The following is a 21,978-nucleotide window of genomic DNA, read 5'->3' as shown; positions in this document are numbered from 1 at the left end:
GTTGTAATTTGGGTCAAAACTGGAAATAAACAAAAACAGAAACCAATCAAATTTTGTTATTCTATGCAACAGTTAAATATATATTGTACTTTTCCAACAGAGTTGGTATTCCTTTAGAATAATATAGCAAACTTTAAGTTGAGACATAAGTTGTTGCCCTGAAAATCCAGCGCCTTACATTAGTTGTTAATATATGAGGTAGGCATAACCTGTTAATGGGGACGAAGTCTGTATGAAGTATTTTTTTGTAACTTAAATATTTGTTATAAAAAAAAGAAACAGAAATACTGTAACGTTTCCGATTTTGGTTCTGTTGTTAGGGATTTTAGTTGTGACGTTATTTAAGATATGACGTTATATGCAATGTAAACAAAGAAACGCTCTCATCAGGTAACGTTTTTTCATATCAAGGAATTATTAAAAATGAAATTGGTATTGTGTTCCTTCCTATTTATACTAGACTGATAAATATACATTTTACTCAAAGATTCAAAAGACCGGATGAAGTAAGTGCAATGTAGATTTCTGCGCAATTCCGGGATTTCAAAACATGACATTAAAAAAATTGAACGATTTTGAGTTCATTAGTACAATGAAAAATTCCGGAAATTTTCCTGAATTTTTTATTTTAATGAATTTTCTACTGTTATTGGGGACTTTGTCCCCATATAAACTCTGAATATTTATTAACAGGATTTTTTATACCTAAATATCAAAAACTTTACACGAGTTGTAACCCCTGAACATCTGGTCCAGAAATTTACACGAGTCGTGTCATCAGATATCCAGGTATTAACATGAGTGTTTACCCTTAACATCCAGATCTTTACATGTAACCCCTGAACAACTTTTGTTAAGAGATGTAAGAGATATGGTAAACAAAAATGCCATCTAAATACTTGTTACAAAACCTGTACTTACTTTGGTTGTGTTGTAGGACCTTTGAAATGTTCTTCAATAAGAATTTTATGAATGGTTCCAAGTTCATGGTGGAAATGCAATGTCTAAAAGAAATTAGGAAAAACATATATGTATATATTAGTCTGAAAATATTACATATTTGATACGAAATTTTTAATCTGTTTGCATATATATCTTGTAGAAAAATATAATTCCTAGATTATTGAATATAAATGAAGACAATGCTGACATATATTGACTTACTGTGATTCACTGAATCATTAGTTATTAAGAACCACTGTTCATTGCAAATGTTTGTCTGTCAGAACTATAACCTGACAAAAGTTAAATAGCATTACTGAGCAAAGCACAAAGTTTTATATAATTCAAATTCAGAAGCTATTATGTGCATTTATTATTGCAATTTTAAAAAAATAGAAAAAAAACTTGAGACCTACTAATGCGATTTGTGGAAAATTTACAATATTTTTTACTGTCAGACAAATCTGTAGATCTTGCATGTCATTCTATCGACCTTGTACTCCTAACAAATTTAGTGGAAAAAATGGATGTAGAAATCAAAACAATGATGATACACAGTAAATCAGGTCATTATACACACTTTCACAAAATCAATTCCCTTTCATGTATCTTTCATACATACTTTCTCTGCATGTACACGTACTATGATGTAGTTCAGATAGTTTTAGAATAAAGAAAACAGAGTACACATGCTGAAATACATGTTTTGCCCCCTTAATTGATTACAACTGACATGACTGAAAAAGTTATTCTATTCTTGCATTGAGAAGAATTTCAAATAAACATATATTCCATACCTTTTGAAATGTACTCTTGGAATTAACAAATGGATGTCCCAATCGTACTTTCCTGAATTCAATTCCAGTGGCAGTGTCCACAACAGTATAGGTTGCATTATGAGGTCCTACAAAATATTAAAGAACACATATACATGCTGTCTCTTTTTTCAGTTTATATATATTATACCCCCCCCCCCCCCCTAATGAGGGTGCTAATAAAACTATCACCATATGATAGATCAATGATAATGTATCATAAATACATTTAGTTCATCTGTAATGGCTTCAAATATATTTTTGGTAAAACTCACTACAAATGTACATGTACTAATGATACTCATGCCAATTTATAGTATAGGACACATTTGTTCCAAGAACTTAGACAAATACATTTAAATACTGTTAGCTGAACTTTTACATGTTTTATATGTCTGTTTGATTACTCTAAAAGTACACAATTTTAATTAAACCTTTTCAGTTCTATCTAAACTGAGTATGCCTGCCTACAAGCTAAGTTCACCATCAGTAATTTACTTTCCTATTTGGTAATGTTACCTTCATTTCCTATTTCTTTCGTATGATAAACCCACTGATTTCCTCTCTTGTTTCCCAAAATCTATAAATGAGCAAAATATTTCAATGTAAGAAATGTACAGCTCAGGAGTCACTTTCAGATAAAAATACTTACAATTCAGATTTATCGCAAGTATACTGAATTGTTAATGACTTACGATCAATCTTAATCGTAAGTTTTTATTTGAGAAACAGACAGCTGGACAAATGTCAAGTAAATAGTGCTTAAAATCCATAGTAAAAATGGTGCTGCTGAATTTGTTTTCTTGCTACAAGTAAAAATTTAAAAAATTTCCTATCAGTCCAGTATACATATATTTTTTACAAAAAGAATTACATGCATCTTCCATTAAATGGCTTATTTGAAAAAAATATATTCTTAAAACACAAGATTTGATATTTAAATTGTTATAATATTTTGAATAAAACAATAAATCACCATTTTTTCTTCATATAAGTAAAATCTAACTGATAAATTAAAATCTGTCTCCAAATTCTACGATTTGGGCAAATAACTAGACCGATGCTGTACTGCAATTTTTCAATCCAAGATGGCGATATACATGTACCATGAATTTACCTAAAGTTATGATCAGTTACACCTGGAGCAATTAATACCTCAACAAAAGTCTGAAAGATATGACAAAAGATGTGTGTGTTTTTGAGTTCTAAACAAGGCTCCACTTAGGGAGCAACCATTTGATTTTTATGGGGGTAGGGGCTAGGATGAAATCTGAAAAAAGGCAGGACAGAAGTTTTGAGTATTATTATCTGATTTAAGGTTTATGTACCCTTCTGTAGCCATTTTTGTACGAATTTTTCAAACCTCAATTGTATCAAAACTACAGATATAATGAATAATAGAGATAGGCCATTTAGTACATATTCCAAGGGGAAACTTGATGCAAAGCATTATTTTTTACTGTTCCATTGCATTTGATAGAAAAAGAGGACTTTGTGGCAAATAAATCAAGATTTTTATAGAAAATCCACAGCCTTTAATACAGAGATTTTTGTTATAAAATTTGAAACATAAATTACTCACTTGATTTTCTATGATGTGCTAGTGTTTATTTTTTACAAAGAGTTCTAAGCAACCTGTAAATTCCAAAACACCTCGTGCTGAGTCACTAAAGTCGAGCGCACCCTAAAAGGTGTACTTGATTTTGGTTATATTTATATTTATTTTAACCAATAACTGCATTGATAAACTTGTTTTAAAGAAATCAATGCTAGCACTGCATGCAATAATAGACCACTTTCGAGTTCATCCGTCACCGGCAAAAACTCGTCAATTATACACGCCTTTATGACGTCATTTACCAGATAAAGGGGCTCGCCTGTATCCCTGCACTATTTACATTCATCAAGCTTCTTAGTGATCGTCTTTGTGCAGGAAAAACTAGAAATAATGGTTGCTCTGTAGGTACTTACTGACATTTCCCTAATGACAGCAGTGTTGATTGTCAATTTTGAGAATTCAATTTTCCGAATAATTCGTACAATATAGAATTATAGTTTTCCAACCACTCGCTCAACATTGGAAGGAAGTGACGACGCCCCTAAACGCACAAATGACGATGATAAAGGCGCGTATAATTGACGAGTTTTTTCCGGTGACGGATGAACTCAAAGTGGTCTATCCTATATCTATCAGTCATCAAATTACCAAATATGAGAGTACAAGGATAAAGGCTGTGGATTTTCTATAAAAATCTTAATTTATTTGCCACAAAGTCCTCTTTTTCTATTAAATGCAATGGAACAGTAAAAAATACTCCTTTGCATCAAGTTTCCCCTTGGAATATGTACACAATGTCCTATCTCTATTATTCATTATATCTGTAGTTTTGATACAATTGAAGTTTGAAAAGTTCTTACAAAAATGGCCACAGAAGGGTACATAAACCTTAAATTAATAAAAATAACAGTACTGAATGAATTGAAAAATAAAAAGGCAGGATAGAGATTACAATGCCAACGAAAAATTGCAGGACATTTTTATTTAAACCCTCCTCTCCCCCAATGAAATTTTTGTTGGTCCTGATATTTACAAATACTATTGATGCAGCTAAAATGCACTCCTTTGTAAATGTAATGCCATAAATTGAAATAGAAAAAAGGAAGTCCCTGTAAACTGGGTTTTTTTAACATCATAAAACTGGGGCGTTCCTTGAAAACACCTTGAAAACAGGGAATACCCCCTTTTCATGACTTGTGCCCAACCTGTTAGTTTTATCGAAACCCTCCCCTCCTCCAATGAAATTTTTGTTGGTCCTGAAATTTACAAATACTATTGATGCAGCTAAAATGCACCCTTCGTAAATATTATACCATCAATTGAAATAGAAAAAACGAAGTCCCTTTTCCTTACTTGAGCCCAATCTGTTTGTTCCAGAGATAATGTTATATGTTTAAAACCAAAAAAAAACATGCCTTATATCTTTCAATTGAATAAAATTATATGAAAGGAATGTTAGTGGGAATATAATATCAACGTATCTTGACTGTCGGTTTCCACACTTTATTTAAGGGACGATGTTGGTAAGGGGAGAAAAACGGCAACCCGCAGTGTAGACACAAATTTGAAAAGTCCTGAAAATTCACTCACGATTTCGGAGACATATAAAACGATATTATATATTTCTGGTATGTAAATTTTTGTCTACAGATCAGTGAAATGTACGTAACAATATGGAATTATCAACTCTCATACCTGCCAACTGTGAACTATTCAGTGCGGGGGGATTTCCCTCATGGAGGCTCCTAACTTAAAATTTTGAAAGAGCAGTTTTGTCTCTATGTTTATAATTTACAGGGGCGGATTTAGGCGGGGGCGTGGCGGGCGTGCGCCCCCCTAAAATTTGCAAAGCATGGGTTGTCTTCAACTTTTTTAAGTATCACACGAGACCATTCTATCTTTTTAACACTAAAAAAATATAACTTTTGAACAGTCAGTTTAACAGGATAAGAGAGATTACAAATCAACTTACCTACGATTTATTTAAGTTCTATAAATATTGTATACTTCAATTTAAGGTGTCAAACGCGGAGTTGCGTTTTATGACAAATATAATGTTTGGCTTTATAACTATTTTGATCTGAACGTCACTGATGAGTCTTTATATAATGTAGACACATTGGCGATGTGCAAAACAACACTGAGTTATTTTGTGGTGTTCCTGTATTTCTTTATGTTACAACTACCCACACCTTGTCTTTCAAGGTTTAGTTAAGATATTACCCGATATTGCTATATAGACAATTTTACAACAAGTGCTGGTGTCTTGGTTGTAGATTGGTTTGCATAGGAACACAGAATTAAAATAAAATGTTCACATGATCTTCAGCTTCTGTTTTTAGGGCTGCAGCTTTATAACTGTAGCTTAATAAACTCATATATGCAATATGAATTCCTTAGTGGGTTTTAGGAGATTGTTGTAGATTTTTCCAATTTGAAGGAGACCTTGCCTTCACTACTCGGAGGTTCTTCGTGGACCAGGGACATATTGTTTTACCTCTGTCCGTCCATCCGCCAGTCAGTCACTTGATATTTGGTACAGAGGAACAATTAGGACGTATACAAATCTAATAAAAGTCGTTAGTGTTCCCCCCTGAATATATTCGATTGATTAATATGAATGCAAAACAAGTTTTCCCAGCAACCATTGACATAACATCGCTACCGGTATATGTTTTATATGTAGGGTCAGCTTGTGTATTCCGGACTGAGTTCTGTTTCTATCCTTATTGTCTTCAGTCCTGTTTCCTGGGAAATATATGGGGGTAGTCTTAATGAATGGAACTTAAAGATTTCTGATTAAATATGGCGATTGTAAGTTGTTGTTAGGGGAGGATTTATGCGGTTTCAGTTTGAAACTTTAATTTCTCCCTTGTTTTACCTCACAATAATTCGAGATATCTACATTGCAACCTCTTTAGAAAAATATTTCAATAATTTTACTTCCAAATTTTTTTTGACTCGGCGAATATAAAAATTTTGCGCCCCCCCCCCTAACATGAAATCCTGGATCCGCCCCTGATTAATGTATGAAGGATCCAAAAATCAACATCAAAATGCATTTGAAGTCCACCTTGGAGGTTTTGTAGGACTATAAGAACCATCTTACGCGTAAAACCCCCATGGGCATTTAGACAAGTTGGTAGGTATGAACTCCTTGTTTCCATAATGAACTGGATCGTTTTCAGTTTACTTCAACACATCTAATCAGTCTCAAACTGTCTGACAGTGTACGTTTATTCAGTGTAGTGCTAAAACACTGATATATGATATATGTTATACCTGTTGTTTCCCGTGCAGTTTCGACGCAAGCAGAGCAGCAAACCCTTTCTTTGTGGCCAATACCTCACCATCTTCCTTAGGATGATAAACGTTCAAAATCTCCCCATGCGGAGTTATTTCAAAAGAAAACCTATGGAATAAAAAAAATATATATATATTATCCAAGATGAATAAATACTAATCGAAAGTTAGATCATGAAAAAAAATATTTTGTAGACAATTAACAAAGTACAATTTCATCCTCACCGCAGCGCTGTCAATCAGCTAATAAGAAAGTAAATGGCTGTCTGAGACATCTCTTCTGAATCGCATGTCTTTGCAGGCACCACACCATATAGCCTGTCAGATTTGGGGAAACACAATTGGCTAAATAAAACTCTATTTTGCAATTATACTTTCGGAGGAAAAGTCATTCAGCAAGGGACAGAATAAGCCACTTACAGTTGGACAACAAATAAATCATGGACACACCAATGATCATAAACTTTAATAAATAGGCGTACAGCGATCAAATAAGTCACGATAGTTATGCAAGAAATTTATTCATCGCTGGGGAAATAATTTAATCCAATGACATTTTGCTAAAATCGACAAATATGAAATACTATTGTTATAACTTGTTTTCTCTCAACAAATTTATTTATGATATGAATTCTCATGGATAAAATACAAATATACTTTTATAATTTTGAATTTTTCATTCGGTTTCATTATCATATTAAAGAATTTGAGCGGGATATACTGTAACTCAAACTATAGACTATATTCCGTTAACCCCTAATGTTAAACAAAATATAAAAAGAAGATGTGGTATGATTGTCAATGAGACAACTGTCCACAAGAGTCCAAAATGACACAGACATTAACAACTATACTAGGTCACCGTAAAGCTCGTTTCTCCAACAAAAATTTGTTTACCGGAATATAAAAATATCAAATATTTGGGAAACGTGATCACACCGATTTCCCGCATCATGGCTAACTAAACACATCACCACCATAACGATCTTCCGCCGTTTATATATGAATTAATATCGTAAACAAATTAATATGAAAATACTAACCATTTCGAAAGATCCATGTCATGGCCAGAAGTACCTGAAAAAGTTTGAAATATAAACCGCATTGGATCAATGTCAACCCATAATCATGTATTGGTGCACATTTTAAAGATTTTAAACTATGTATATTAAATTAAAGGAAAATATTAATTAATATATTAGTGAGAGAGGGTAGGATCCCGAAATCCCGACGGGTCCCGAGATTCGAAAAACACCCGATCCCGGAGTCCCGATAAAGGTCCTATCCCCCCTCATTAGTTATTTACCCAATATACGTTTTCCAGATGAAGTAAAAAACTTCATAACAAAATAATGAAATAATGTCTCATTATCCCCGAAACGAGGAATCATTGCGATAATTGCAGTTCTATTCAAACGACACAATGGACATCGTGGTCAGCAGACGCATATCAACAATTAACAAGTGTCTATAGCATATACCAATATCTTAATTCCCCGATTCGATAAATTTGTCATCAATGATTTGTCATCTTTATAAATTTCATCTCAACACGACTGTTGCGGGGTTCTATGCTGCAGAAAGTCGAGTTCCACTAGATTTACCCCTCCTTCCTTTGTACCGATTTCGATCCTTTTAAATATCTATACCGATAGCATAACAAAAGATAAAATGAAGAAGGGCGTACAATAGAAATTATCTTAGGTCGCTTCGATATAATTCACCATTATAATTATATATTCATACCTGATTCATGGTTAGCCTTGAATGTGAAGGTATAGACTTTCAGTAATATCTCCTGGTAAGCATCTGTTTCATCTATGTTCGTGTAACTTATCTATAATGAATAAAGCATCTTATGCTAAAAAAATGTGTTTATCATATTTTCAACGCGGTTCAGGGATAAATGTATCAAAATAAACTTAACCTAAAACAAAAACAAGCACAAGCACAAATTAAAACAAATAAAAACAAACAACGGAATGTGTCACCATTACACGAATGCCCCTCTCGCACTATCATTTTCTATGTTCAGTGGACCGTGACATTGGGGTAAAAACTCTAATTTGGCATTAAAATTAGAAAGATCATATCCTAGGGAACATGTGTACTAAGTTTGAAGTCGATTGGACTTCAACTTCATCAAAAACTACCTTGACCAAACACCTTAAACTGAAGCGGGACAGACGGACGGACAGACCAGAACTCATAACAACCCTTTACTATCGTAAGTGGGGCATAAAAACACATGAACACACGAACGAACGAACGAACGAACGAACGAACGAACGAACAAAACCAAAAGAAAAAAACACATTAACCCTAGGTATTTATATTTCTAGGTATTTATATTTAGTATAGGTTAACACTTTAGTTTTCTACTTTTAACATTTTTCCACTTAATTCTGTATATAATTTTATCGGTATGATTCATAGAATTGATTATCTTTTCATTGAAATCTTTTACTTTGTTATGCAGTAAACAGTCAAACAACATTGCCACAATAGAAAACATCAGATTACATTGTAACGTTTTAATGAAAAGGAATTTCTAATGAATATATTACTTGTATTTATCATTGTACCCGACATTTAAAGAAACTTTCTCCTTACTATTTAAAATATTTGAGTTGATTGTTAAACTATCAAGTGACGTCTCCTAGGATTACTTCCTTGTGGGGAAGGAACATTTGTTTACAAAACTTAATATTCAATACGACATGAACTAACTTGATATTATTTTGTCGGCTCACAGAAAGGGTCGGCATTTGCATTTCTTTCGGTGATTATTTGCGTCCATTCGATTTTTTTTTGGCAAACATAATGAGAAGTTGCAATTTTTAGAAAGTGAAAGGAGGGTATGAATGGTGTTTATGCTCATTTATGGGCATTATGTTTTCTGGTCTGAGCGTCCGTCCGTCTGTTCGTTCGTCTGTTCGTTCGTTTGTTCGTTTGTCCGTTCGTCACGCTTCAGGTCAAAGTTTTGGTTAAAGTTTTCTTATGATATGATCTTTTTAATTTTAATACCAAATTAGAGATTTTCCACCATTTTCGCGGTCCACTGAAGATAGATAATGATAGTTCGGATGGGGCATCCGTGTACTGGGGACACATTCTTGTTATTATTTTTATTTGTAGGAGTTTTGTTCGTTTATCATTTTTTTTTCTCTGGTTAATCATTTTTAATATATAGCGTATTAAAAATTATTAGATTTTTGATAACTAGTTGTTCATAAAAAGTTAAGAAAAGTGTGGATGTATTTTGCTGGTGGATGAGAGCATACATTTAACTGTAAAAATTAAGAGATTTTTTTTTATAAATTTTCATTTTAATATTTCCAATAAAGAAACATTAAGAATCTTTAGTTTTATATTACCAATCAATATCGGTGCTTACACGTAAAACAGAAAACTTTTTTTTCTTTATTTGGGCCGTACATTTTTTAACGTAATACTTATATACATTTTCATCATTCTAGGCTGGAAACCTTTTTTCGTACAATAAACTTATTAATAATTTGATTTCATTTGATTTAACTGAAGTTGTATATTGTAAAATCATGTAATGTGACTTATCTATATTTTAAAAAGTGGAGCAAATACTGTTGATCCTAAATTCAGTTTTTATCAGGATAGGGTTTAACTGTATATTTCACTTTTTTGTGATTTGAATGTTGATTTCATTTTCGTTGTTTTTCTATCAATGTTAAAAGTGCTGTCTGTTTCCCGTCGATTTTTTTTTACTGTACTCGTAGTATCGTCTTCCTTATTTATAGACACGTATTACTCAATAAGCTTACATGTATATATATAATTCTTTGTATGCCGTGTCTTCTTTATATTACTTTGAGTCTACAATTCGTATATGTGTAACATGATTTTTTAAAGTATTACAGGTTCTATCACTAGCAAAAATGAAAGACATTGGTTTGATATTGAAAATTTGGTTCAGCTATCATGTCGGTAGTCACCTCTCAGAAAAGCTTATACGAGAGTGATACTGCTTCCTTATAGTGTCTTATAAAAAAGAAGATGTGATATGATTGCCAATAAGACAACTATCCACAAAAGACCAAAATGACACAAAAATAAACAACTATAGGTCACCACACGGCCTTTAACAATGAACAAAGCCCATACCGCATAGTCAGCTATAAAAGGTCCCGATAAGACAATGTAAAACAATTGAAACGAGAAAACTAACGGCCTTATTTATGTAAAAAAATGAACGAAAAACAAATATGTAACACATAAACAAACGACAACCACTAATTTACAGGCTCCTGACTTGGGACATGCACATACATAAATAATGTGGCGGGGTTAAACATGTTAGCGGGATCCCTACCCTCCCCCTAACCCGGGACAGTGGTATAACAGTACAACATAAGAACGAACTTTAAAAATCGGTCGAAAAAGGCTTAACTCATTAGATGGACAAAAAATACAAGTGGACGTGGCCGGGTACTTATACATCCCGACACAAAAATACACAATGAACAGATCTGAGAGTACTGACTGTGTTTCATTTTTTTCTTATATAAAGAAGGAAGGGAAATATTATACTTTTTGTTTTATAAATTTTTTTATCCGAAAATCAAACATGAAGTATGACAAAAAAAGCGTTGGCGTTTCATTATTAAAAAAATGTAAACCTTCAATCGGACAGCAATCTACAAAAAAAACATTGATCAAGTTTTAAACATTTACCGTAGAAAGCACCAATACAAAGGACGATCTACGTTTTCAGGCCAGTTTATCGTCTTTTTGCATGACGTTCAACATTACAGCGCCTTGTCTTAGGACCAACGGAAGATGTTTGATACGAAATTAACGTGTATTTTTTTTGTTTGAAAAACATGTTTAAAATCTAGAACATTTGCTTACTTGTTGCTACCAGAGGGCAAAACTATTGGCAAAGAGGATTTGTGAAAAAGTTGTATTTTCCGGTAATACTGTTAATTACTACATATACAACACAGTTGTTCGAATTTCTAAACATTGGGATAAAGAGCAATTTGCATATGAATCAGAAAATGACGAAATAACTTCTTTCTCTAAGATTTGTATTCGTTATGGGAAAAAAATCTGCAGTTCGAGGTTTCGACAATCGATAGTTGTGTCCGTTAAATTCAGTTTGTTTTATATTTTACTGATTTATATATTTCATGTTCACCAAATCTCTATGATAGAGGAACTATAGTTATATATAATACGTGTATCCCCATTCAAAAGCTTCACAGCAAAATGATTCCAAAGATCGTATAGATTGACAGAACAATGATATCGTGTTCTTAAAACTAAAGGCCCTTATTATTGCGGACATGTGCAGTTCTAGTTTAAATCATCACTTATGTACATTATCATCAACCACCAACCAACAACTGACTGTTTTAATTTACAATAGTTTAAACTCAACTTCTCAAACGCGGACTACTGAGTCAATATAAAACCTAACATTTGCATATCTTGTATCAAACTAACACATAAAGACATATGATATGAGAAAGAAAATAAGTTCAATTGTCAATTACTGATTAAAACCTGACAACGGAAAGAAGCATGTTATCGTTGTTAAATTTTCGTTTCCGTAAATAAACACTTATTTAGTTTTATATGTGCAATCAAATAAAATTAATGCATTTCACATTTGGGAGCAGAAAGTTTTAAATTTACAACAACAAAAAATAGAATTGCAATACGGTCGTTTAACTGCGTATACATACAAATAAACAAGTGATTTTGCAGTAAGTTAATCATATAAAAAAACCATTGCCTTTCGTTTCAAAGGAATACACCCACAGTCTCAATATTTACAGTTTGCAGATTTTGCTCTCAAATCAATGATGGAAGACGTCTGAATTGCATATACGTAAAACATTTTAAAGAATTTTAGTAAATATATGCATCTATTTAAAGAGCCTGTTGATGGAACTTTCAAACAAAGTAAAAGTAAATCAACAATATGATTGTCCAGAGGCCTACCTTTGCGTCGACTTTAAACTTTCCGAGGTCTTTGACGTCTGAATCCGACTGGAAATTATACTGGTACTCATAGAATGGTCTAAACTTAATAAAGTTAGTGTTGACTGGCCTATATACCATAAATAGGCATAAAAACCAGAAGGTCCATACTACGGACCTTGGCTGGTCCATTGTAGTTTTGAAATAACTATTATATTATGTTTTGCGTAACATCAAGTTACGCTTGATCAACCCTTTTCACGTTTGAATCTAATTGTGAATCAGGAAGTCAAAATGTCTTATATACTAGGCCTGTTCAAACACCAACTCTTATCGAAAATCTAGATTGGCCATAACAGTTTAAACTTTTAAGTTATTGGACACCGAATTTAAACAAGAAAGTTTGTGTTAATACTTCGATAGATACCATGGAGCTGTTTATCAATTAAATAAAGGTATATCTTGACAGGATATCGATTAAGTACGTTATATATATATATGTTTTCTCCTTTTGAAGTGTGTCGTTTTGACTTACTAATTGAAGTCTACTAAATACAGTGAAAGAAATCAACACAAGGAGTACTTGCAGAATTCAAGCACTGTGCAAACAAATTTAAATCTACCATGAAACAAGTAAAAATCTTTCCTCGGAAAAACAATGAGGCCTTTTAAATAATTTGCCAGTTGATGTTTATTCAGTTTACTTCAAGCAAAGATAAAACGACATTTTGAGACGACATGTAAAGTAATAATTTTTAGTGCGTAATCTTAAAAGACAAGTTGGGATTATGTTGTTTCTGAGAAGAATGTTATAAGTGCATGGTTATTTAAGGTGCATTTATATTTTTCAAAATCTAATATTGACTACACAAATATCAGTTTACAAAATCGGCCCTTTGTACTTTTTCTATTGCGCATTGGTCTTAATATTCTGTTGCACATTGCCCTTGATATTGTATGTCGCGCATTGATGTTTATATTGTCTGATGTACATTGTCCTCGGTATTGTCTGTTGCGCATTGATCTTAATATTGTCTGTTGCGCATTGGTCTGTATATTGTCTGTTGGACATTGCTCTTTGTATTATCTGTTTGGCATTGCTCCTTTTATTGCCTTTTGAACATTGTTCGTTATACTGTCATTGCGCATTGCTCTTCATATTGTCTTTTGTGCATTGTTATTTAAATTGTTTATTTCTCGTTGAACTGTCTTTTGCGCATTGCTATTTAAATTGTTTATTTCTCGTTGAACTGTCTTTTGCGCATTGCCCTTTATTTTGTACATGGAGTATTTCTCCTGATATTGTATGTTGTGCAGTTTGCTGTTCCGGCTTGAATTTTATATTGTCTATTGTGTACTGCTGCTTGAATTGTCTGCTGTGTTTAACTTGTTAAATTGTTTGTCTCGCATTGTTATTTATGGTGTCTATTGAGCTTTGCTCTTAATATTTTCTGTTACTCATTGATCTCTGTATTGTCTGTTAAGCTTTGCTCTTCGTATTGTCTGTTACGCATTCCTCTTTGCATTGACTGTTGTGTATTACTCTTCGTATTGTCTGTTACGCATTACTCTTTGTATTGTCTGTTACGCATTACTCTTTGTATTGTCTGTTACGCATTACTCTTTGTATTGTCTGTTACGCATTACTCTTTGTATTATAAAAAAAGAAGATGTGGTATGATTGTCAACGAGACAACTATCCACAAAAGACCAAAATGACACAACCATTAACAACTATAGGTCACCGTACAGCATTCAACAATGAGCAAAGCTCATACCGCATAGTCAGCTATAAAAGGCCCCGATAAGACAATGTAAAACAATTCAAACGAAAAAACTGACGGCCTTATTTATGTAAAAAAAATGAACGAAAAACAAATATGTAACACATTAACAAACAACAACCACAAAATTACAGGCTCCTGACTTGGGACAGGCACATACATAAATAATATGGCGGGGTTAAACATGTTAACGGGATCCCAACCCTCCCCTAACCTGGGGTTACGCATTACTCTTTGTGTTGTCTGTTATGCATAGCTCTTTATATTGTTTGTTACGCATTACTCTTTATATAGTCTGTTGTCTGTGCTATGGTCGGGTTGTTGTCTCTTTGACACAATCCCCATTTCCATTCTCAATTTTATGAGATGTATTACTCTTTATATTGTCTGTTACGCATTGCTCTTAATATTGTCTGTAACGCATGGCTTTTGTATTGTTTCTTTCACATTGCTTTTTTATTGTTCTTTTTTCGCACTTTTTATTGTATGTTTCGCATTTCTTCTTAAACTGTCTGCTGCGCATTACTATTTATATTTTCTGTGGCGCATTGATATTGTGTGTTGCGCATTGCTCTTGGTATATTGTCTGGTGAACATTAATTTTTATATTGTTTTTAACATATTGTTCTTCTGATTGTTATTTCAAAATTAGGACATATGTAACTGTTAGTTTTACATTAAACAAATATACCAAAACAAATAAGCCGAAATTTGTATTTTATTAATTGCAGCCTCCTATGTCTATATACAATTTAAGATAACAAAATATCAACGACATCGAACAACATGAAAATCCAAAGAAATTATAAGACAAATGAAAAGGGAATAGATTATTGTAAACAGAAAATATAAAAGGAAGAAGATAACAGAACATTGGCTCCTTGCTTTATAATACATCTGTATCGGTAACCTAAAATATCTGTGATGCCTCAACAACAAACAGTGGTATACTACTGTCGCCTTTATTTACAGCTATATTATTTGTAGTACGAGAGTATCAACACAATTCAACATGTAGTTGTTGACCCTGTAAGATGGAATTATCCCCTTCAAAGTTTATATTTTAGTTAGAGTTTAAGATATCAACTATTCTAAAAGAGGGACGAAAGATACCAAAGGGACAATCAAACTCATAAATCAAAAACAAACTGACAACGCCATGGCTAAAAATGAAAAATGCAGGTACTTTTGATGACATTTTGACAATTTTCGAACTAGAAGGGTTCTTAGAATTCAAACATTTAATGTTAACGTTATGTATAACAACAAATAATAACTGATTTTATCACGTATAAAATATTTCCTTACCAAATTAAGAACTTGGTAACATGACGGGTTTTGCAAAAGAAGCAATAGACTAATAAATTATGATTCTCCTTTCTGAGCATTTAATACAATTTCCCTCTTATGAAATTCAAAGGTTGTCTATACTTGCTGCATTAAATGTTGTCGATATAGTACTTTTCTCTTTAGTTTTTTTTCCGATACCTCTCACATCTCTTTCCTTTCTTGTAATTTGTTTTGTGTCTTCTACGCAATATTTTTATAAACGTATTTGATTTTTGGTTGTCTTTAAAGATAAGAGTTTTCATGACTTTGTAAGTTTTCGTATTTGTCACAAAGTCAAACTTCATTTACAACTTATTTGTGTTTAATCAACAAGAACTTACAATATGTTACATATATAAATAAGATAAACCATATACTAGACACAAGTCAAATACTTTTTATTTAAGAGACTTTTAAATGCTGTGCTAGAAACAAAAAAAACATATACAGAATTTTTCTGAAATAGAAGAAGGACACAAAAATAATTTCATTTGAGCAGACTTCAACATTTTGTTATATGCTTGACCTGAAAGGTATAACAAATAAATCATTATGTCATATTTAGTCTTTCAGTCAACTGTTCGGACTATCCTAAAATTTACGTCCGTAAAAATCGATGTTTTGTGTTAATTATTTAAAAATTAGAACAATTTGATAATAAATAAACTCATCATAGATACCAGATAGTCCATGCTAGCTATTAAATATTAACTTAGAAATTGATTCCTGTAACATTTTCCCATGGCGACGCTCACGTATATTTTACTTTTCCCAGTAAACACTTTATCAACTTGTCTTCCACATATAAATTTGCATATCCCTTTGATATCTTACGTCTCTCTTATATCTCTTGTAGCATACCCACTCTATATAAACATGCGGCTATAATTTGCACGATTCACAGTGGGAAAATGGTATTAACCTTTAGCTTGATTAGTTCTGTATTAGTAATAGTTGTAGGATCAGTAGAATATAATTCTATAAATAAAGGTAAATCTCTTTCATTTTATTTTATTTTACAAATTTAGTTATTGATGTAATGTTCTGGATTTGTTATGGTAATCTAAAATCTTGTCAAAACCATCGTTTTCATTCTTATTACTGAAAAATTATTACACCAGGGTTTTCGATATCACAAACTAGTCAAAACATTTACTAAATTTTATCATCGGTATAAGGACATCATTCGTAAATATAGCTCAACATGCAGACCTGTTGGTGACCTTCTGCTGTTGTTTTTTTTCTATGGTCGGGTTGTTGTCTCTTTGACACATTCCCATTTCCATTCTCAATTTTATTACTTGTATACAGTAAAACGTGCAAAGAAAAATTAATTTGACTTTAATTTCAGTTTCGGCAATACGATTTAGAAATTGTAACATTAAATATTAACTTAGAAATTGATTCCTGTAACATTTTGTTTTTACTCATTTTTAAAAGATGACTTTTTGTGGACGTCCCATGGCGACGCTCACGTATATTTTACTTTTCCCAGTAAACACTTTATCAACTTGTCTTCCACATATAAATTTGCATATCCCTTTGATATCTTACGTCTCTCTTATATCTCTTGTAGCATACCCACTCTATATAAACATGCGGCTATAATTTGCACGATTCACAGTGGGAAAATGGTATTAACCTTTAGCTTGATTAGTTCTGTATTAGTAATAGTTGTAGGATCAGTAGAATATAATTCTATAAATAAAGGTAAATCTCTTTCATTTTATTTTATTTTACAAATTTAGTTATTGATGTAATGTTCTGGATTTGTTATGGTAATCTAAAATCTTGTCAAAACCATCGTTTTCATTCTTATTACTGAAAAATTATTACACCAGGGTTTTCGATATCACAAACTAGTCAAAACATTTACTAAATTTTATCATCGGTATAAGGACATCATTCGTAAATATAGCTCAACATGCAGACCTGTTGGTGACCTTCTGCTGTTGTTTTTTTTCTATGGTCGGGTTGTTGTCTCTTTGACACATTCCCATTTCCATTTTCAATTTTATTACTTGTATACAGTAAAACGTGCAAAGAAAAAATAATTTGACTTTTATCTCTGTTTCGGCAATACGATTTAGAAATTGTAACATTTTAACAGCTGATATGACTGGAATCATATGACATAAATTTACGACAATTGTCAACCCTCAAACATGTTTGTATGGTTTTGATAAAGAGGGTAGTTTGAAATACAACTGTATTTGTTTGACTAAGATCCCTGTGTGTAAAGTAGGCAAAATCTAAAGAATATCTAATTCTTAAGACTGTAAATTATGTAAAATTGTTATTGAAGATTTTCATATTCTTTTCGATGACATAATAATAGATTAATGAACCTTTTACAAATGCTATAATAATTGTCATATTATTTACGCATATACGAAATCATGAGAAAATCGATACACAGACTCGCTGTTAACCTAACATTCTTTGAGTGTTTCTTTTACTCATTTAAGATAAATAATCAAAATATGAAAAATTCTATAGATTTTGTTGAACGCAAATTTGATCACTACTATTTAAATTGATAGTTAGTTATCCGAAACAAAAAAACAGAATGTCAGAGTTTATACATGTTTTTCATTTGAAATTAGTGCAGATAAATTGCCTCTACTTCATTAGCTTAAAAAACCAACTGTAAATGAAAAATTACATAAATAACAATAAAGATCTACTGATAGAAAAAAAAGTCTTCTAGCATTGTTTGTTTTATAATTGTTTCAATGTGTCTTTATATTTATCAGGCTACACATTCAATTCAACATGCCAAAATTCATTTGAATGCAGGGGAAAGCTAATTTGCTTAGAGTTGACCTGCCGATGCAGTGTAGAACTTATCTGGAATGGAACCAATTGTATCATGAGTAAGATATATGTTTCTTCAATTTTAAGATATTTTTGCCATTATAATACAAGTATTGGTAACAATTCTACTCTCACATTTTCTAAGTATACAAGTAAACTCAAATTTTTTTTTTTTTTTCAGTCTTGGAACTTATCTATTATTTTTATATAAACCATATCCGTGAAATGATTTGTCCTAAAAATAATGTAAATTCAGTTGAAAAAGTCAATGAAGAAGTAACCATACAAAACATGGCTGCATCTAATACATGTAATAGTCAACAGGCAAAATGAAAATTCAATAACACTACTGTACAGCTTAAACCTTTCAATATGAATATTCATCGAGTTGTTAACTTTATAGACCCAATTGTACATTTTCCCTAAGGTTAGGTAGTTTTATGTCACTGAGATGTCACATACTCCAGTAAATTCAACTAGACAGGTGTGAACCTTGTTTTGTAGGGAAATATTTTATTCTTTTGAAATGTCAACGGTTGGAATATCTAACCCTGCCGAATTTAAACACGTTAAGATTGCTTGCGGTTTATTAATTTTGTCTTCGTTACCTTAATTTGTATCTTCTCAATCAATTGATGAAAAGTGAAAATTGGAAAACTATTGTTGCAGAAATTTAACTTCATTTAAATAAAAAAAAACTAATGGACAACTATTCTCTGATTTGTTTATATGATGACACTTATTTCTCTTGATCAATATTTCTGCACTAGATGTACATTTGGATGCTCAAGTTGGCATCAATATAGATTTTTTAAAACTGTTTGAAGAACCAACACTACGTTTCGAAGTATTAAGCTATATGTATATACTTCCTCGGATATAACGTTTTGAATTCAAGTCAAGTAGAAGTACAGAAACTCGAAATGTTATGAATGTAGACGCGATGTATATCATGTAACTGTACATTACAGGACAAATGGCCGGTATGCAGTGTACTTCTCAGATTGAATGCCAATATGACCTACATTGTGTGGAAGGAACGTGTTCGTGTCATGAAACACATTACATAAAGGACAAAAAATGCATTTTAAGTGAGTGCTGTCATGTGTCATATAACATAGTGAAGTGTTACTCTTTGTGACATCCCTTTTTAAAGATTTGTTTTCATGTTAATCTCACTTAAATTATGCAATCAAGCATTCGTTTAACTTGATATGATTTAAATGTGTAGGACAGACACTGATGAGACTACAAACAATCAATACAACCTAGTACTAAAAAGACAAGGAAGAAAATTTGAAGGCACATTTTTTATTGTATTATATACTAGTCATGTTTAAACCATTATGATAGTTTTATTGACATAGAATAAAATAGCACGTCATTATCGTAGACTATATATGAAGTTCGCTAATGATTTCAAAAGAGATTATTAGATTTTATGTTAAAAACCGAATTCCCTATATACGTGTGATTATATTTTATTATTTTGCTATACCAATGTTGTTGATTATGCAATAACAATTCATTCACTCAAAATGTGACAGGGTAAAACTTGTAACATGTACTTTGGCACCAATCCTTCCACTTTGACTCTCAACTAGTTAATTATCAAAGTATGCAAAGAACTTACAAAAAACAATAACCTCAAAGACAATTCACACACAGGTAAAGGTAGTTGGTATTATAAAAATATCAAAGATACATTTGGTGCACAATTTTACTACGCAACATGTATTAAGCAAGTGATATCCCAAGAGCTCAGTATTCAAAATTTGCTATTGCGTATTATATAATATGATTGAACAATATGCATTATCTCAAATAGGCTGCGGTAATTACCAATGTTCAAATACCGTCCCCTGCTCTGTTTGCATCACACGCCAAAGGAAATCACAGCAAGTCAAAATTTCACGATCTGGAATTTGACACAGTTGTTAAAATTACAGTTCAGGGGACTATTCTAGATCTTGAGATTTGAGACTACGGAACATGTCATTAGGGAATAGAGACACATATATAGTAGTCACCAAAATGGATATGATGACCGTAACACTTATATAATGTCCATTTCAATTGTCTCCTTCATAAATCTGTTGAATGACTTTTGGTGAAATGGGTCCATCCTGTTATTGACGATCGGAAAATGTGAACACGCACGAGCTTACATACATCCACATGTTTGACTTTATAACAATGATTTAACAAAACATTACCAATAACCTGCATAACAAAAGTTATTCTCTTTTTGGCACTTGGGTATACAGTTTATGATTATGGATTAAAGAAGCTAATACCACTTTTAAAATTTAAATTTGTAGACGTTTGACCAGATGTGGATTCTCTTAAATCTTCAAACGCAATCCCTTTTTTTTTGTGATAATGTTAAATCCTTTGAATTGATCAAAATCATACATTACTACCCCTAAATAAAAGTAAAAGTAGTATACCGCTGTTCGAAATTTATTAATCGGTGGAGAAAAAACAAGTCAGAGTTATTAACTGAAACTGAGGGAAACGCATCAAATTTAAGAAAACTACAACACAACAGAAACACAACATTAAAATGTAACACACATAGAGACGAACTATAATATATTAATAATAATTAGTTCACAGATCGACGACAGCGTACGTCTCATTAAACGTGTCTGCATGATTAGAATCGAATATAAAGACTGAATAATTTGTACATTTTTTTAAATCTAAGGAGACATACCGTATCGTATTGGTTAGTACAGAAACAACTAATATAAATGAAATGTAATATATGTTTTTCTTTTTAGGAAAACAGGCAAACGAGCTGTGTAATACTTCAGAAGAATGTCAGTCTTCATTATTATGCCATCGTCAAATATGTCAGTGTATATCTTCGGATTATTGGAATGGCACAACATGTAAACTGAGTAAGATCCAGCTCTGAATTAATCTAAGAATTGTTGTAACATTCTATCCATATTTATTTCTTAAGGTTTTAACAGTGAGTCTTGAGAATATTTTACTCAAGGGCTAAATAATTTCGGCAATATTTGGAATTTTGGAACCTCCATGCTAATCGACTTTTTTATTTTTTCATTTTGTCACACAAAAAAAGGGCATTTTCCGCCTTTTCCTTATTTGAAAACGTTCATTGTATGTTCGTAATGTGTGTAACCTTATAGTTTTCAAGTCTTTAAATTACATTCAATTGAAGCATTTGTTTTTTCATCATACATTTTGTAAATTACACTTTTATTTGTTACATTATGATATGGTACAAATGTCAACCAAAAAGATCAATTTACCCAAGATGACTTTTATCTGCTCTATGGTAGGGTTGATGTCGCTTTGACACATTCCCCATTTCCTTTCTCAATATTATAACATTGAAAAAGCTCCAAATTATCTCCCTTTGGTGAAAGAATGTCATTGTTTTGCATAAATATTGTTAACTTTTTTAATTCATCGGTGAACTATATTTTTATTA

General features: G+C 32.0%; 1 protein-coding gene across 2 annotated transcripts; it reads left to right on the top strand.

Annotated features, from left to right (window-relative positions):
• Positions 1–17,250: 17,250 nt before the first annotated feature.
• On the top strand, positions 17,251–21,539 carry LOC134683633 (uncharacterized). Of its 2 annotated transcripts, XM_063542944.1 has the most exons (4): positions 17,251–17,405; positions 18,452–18,571; positions 19,484–19,603; positions 21,299–21,533. In XM_063542944.1, exons 1-4 carry the CDS (start codon positions 17,327–17,329, stop codon positions 21,433–21,435), a joined length of 456 nt encoding a protein of 151 aa, XP_063399014.1. In that variant the 5' UTR covers positions 17,251–17,326; the 3' UTR covers positions 21,436–21,533. The 2 variants fall into 2 exon arrangements, with proteins under 2 accessions (XP_063399014.1, XP_063399015.1); XM_063542945.1 differs by lacking the exon at positions 19,484–19,603 and having other exon boundaries at positions 21,299–21,539.
• The last annotated feature ends 439 nt before the right edge of the window (positions 21,540–21,978 follow it).

The sequence above is a fragment of the Mytilus trossulus genome, chromosome 9 (genome assembly GCF_036588685.1).
Source record: "Mytilus trossulus isolate FHL-02 chromosome 9, PNRI_Mtr1.1.1.hap1, whole genome shotgun sequence".
Classification (NCBI taxonomy): Eukaryota; Metazoa; Mollusca; class Bivalvia; order Mytilida; family Mytilidae; genus Mytilus; species Mytilus trossulus.
This window is presented reverse-complemented; position numbering and strand designations above follow the sequence as displayed.

Excerpts from the sequence above, each read along its gene's own strand:
- LOC134683633 (XM_063542944.1), top strand. The coding sequence starts at position 17,327 with ATGGTATTAACCTTTAGCTTGATTAGTTCTGTATTAGTAATAGTTGTA. Across the intron at positions 17,406-18,451 it reads ATATAATTCTATAAATAAAG|GCTACACATTCAATTCAACA; the intron begins GTAAATCTCTTT and ends TATATTTATCAG. Across the intron at positions 19,604-21,298 it reads GGACAAAAAATGCATTTTAA|GAAAACAGGCAAACGAGCTG; the intron begins GTGAGTGCTGTC and ends TTTTCTTTTTAG.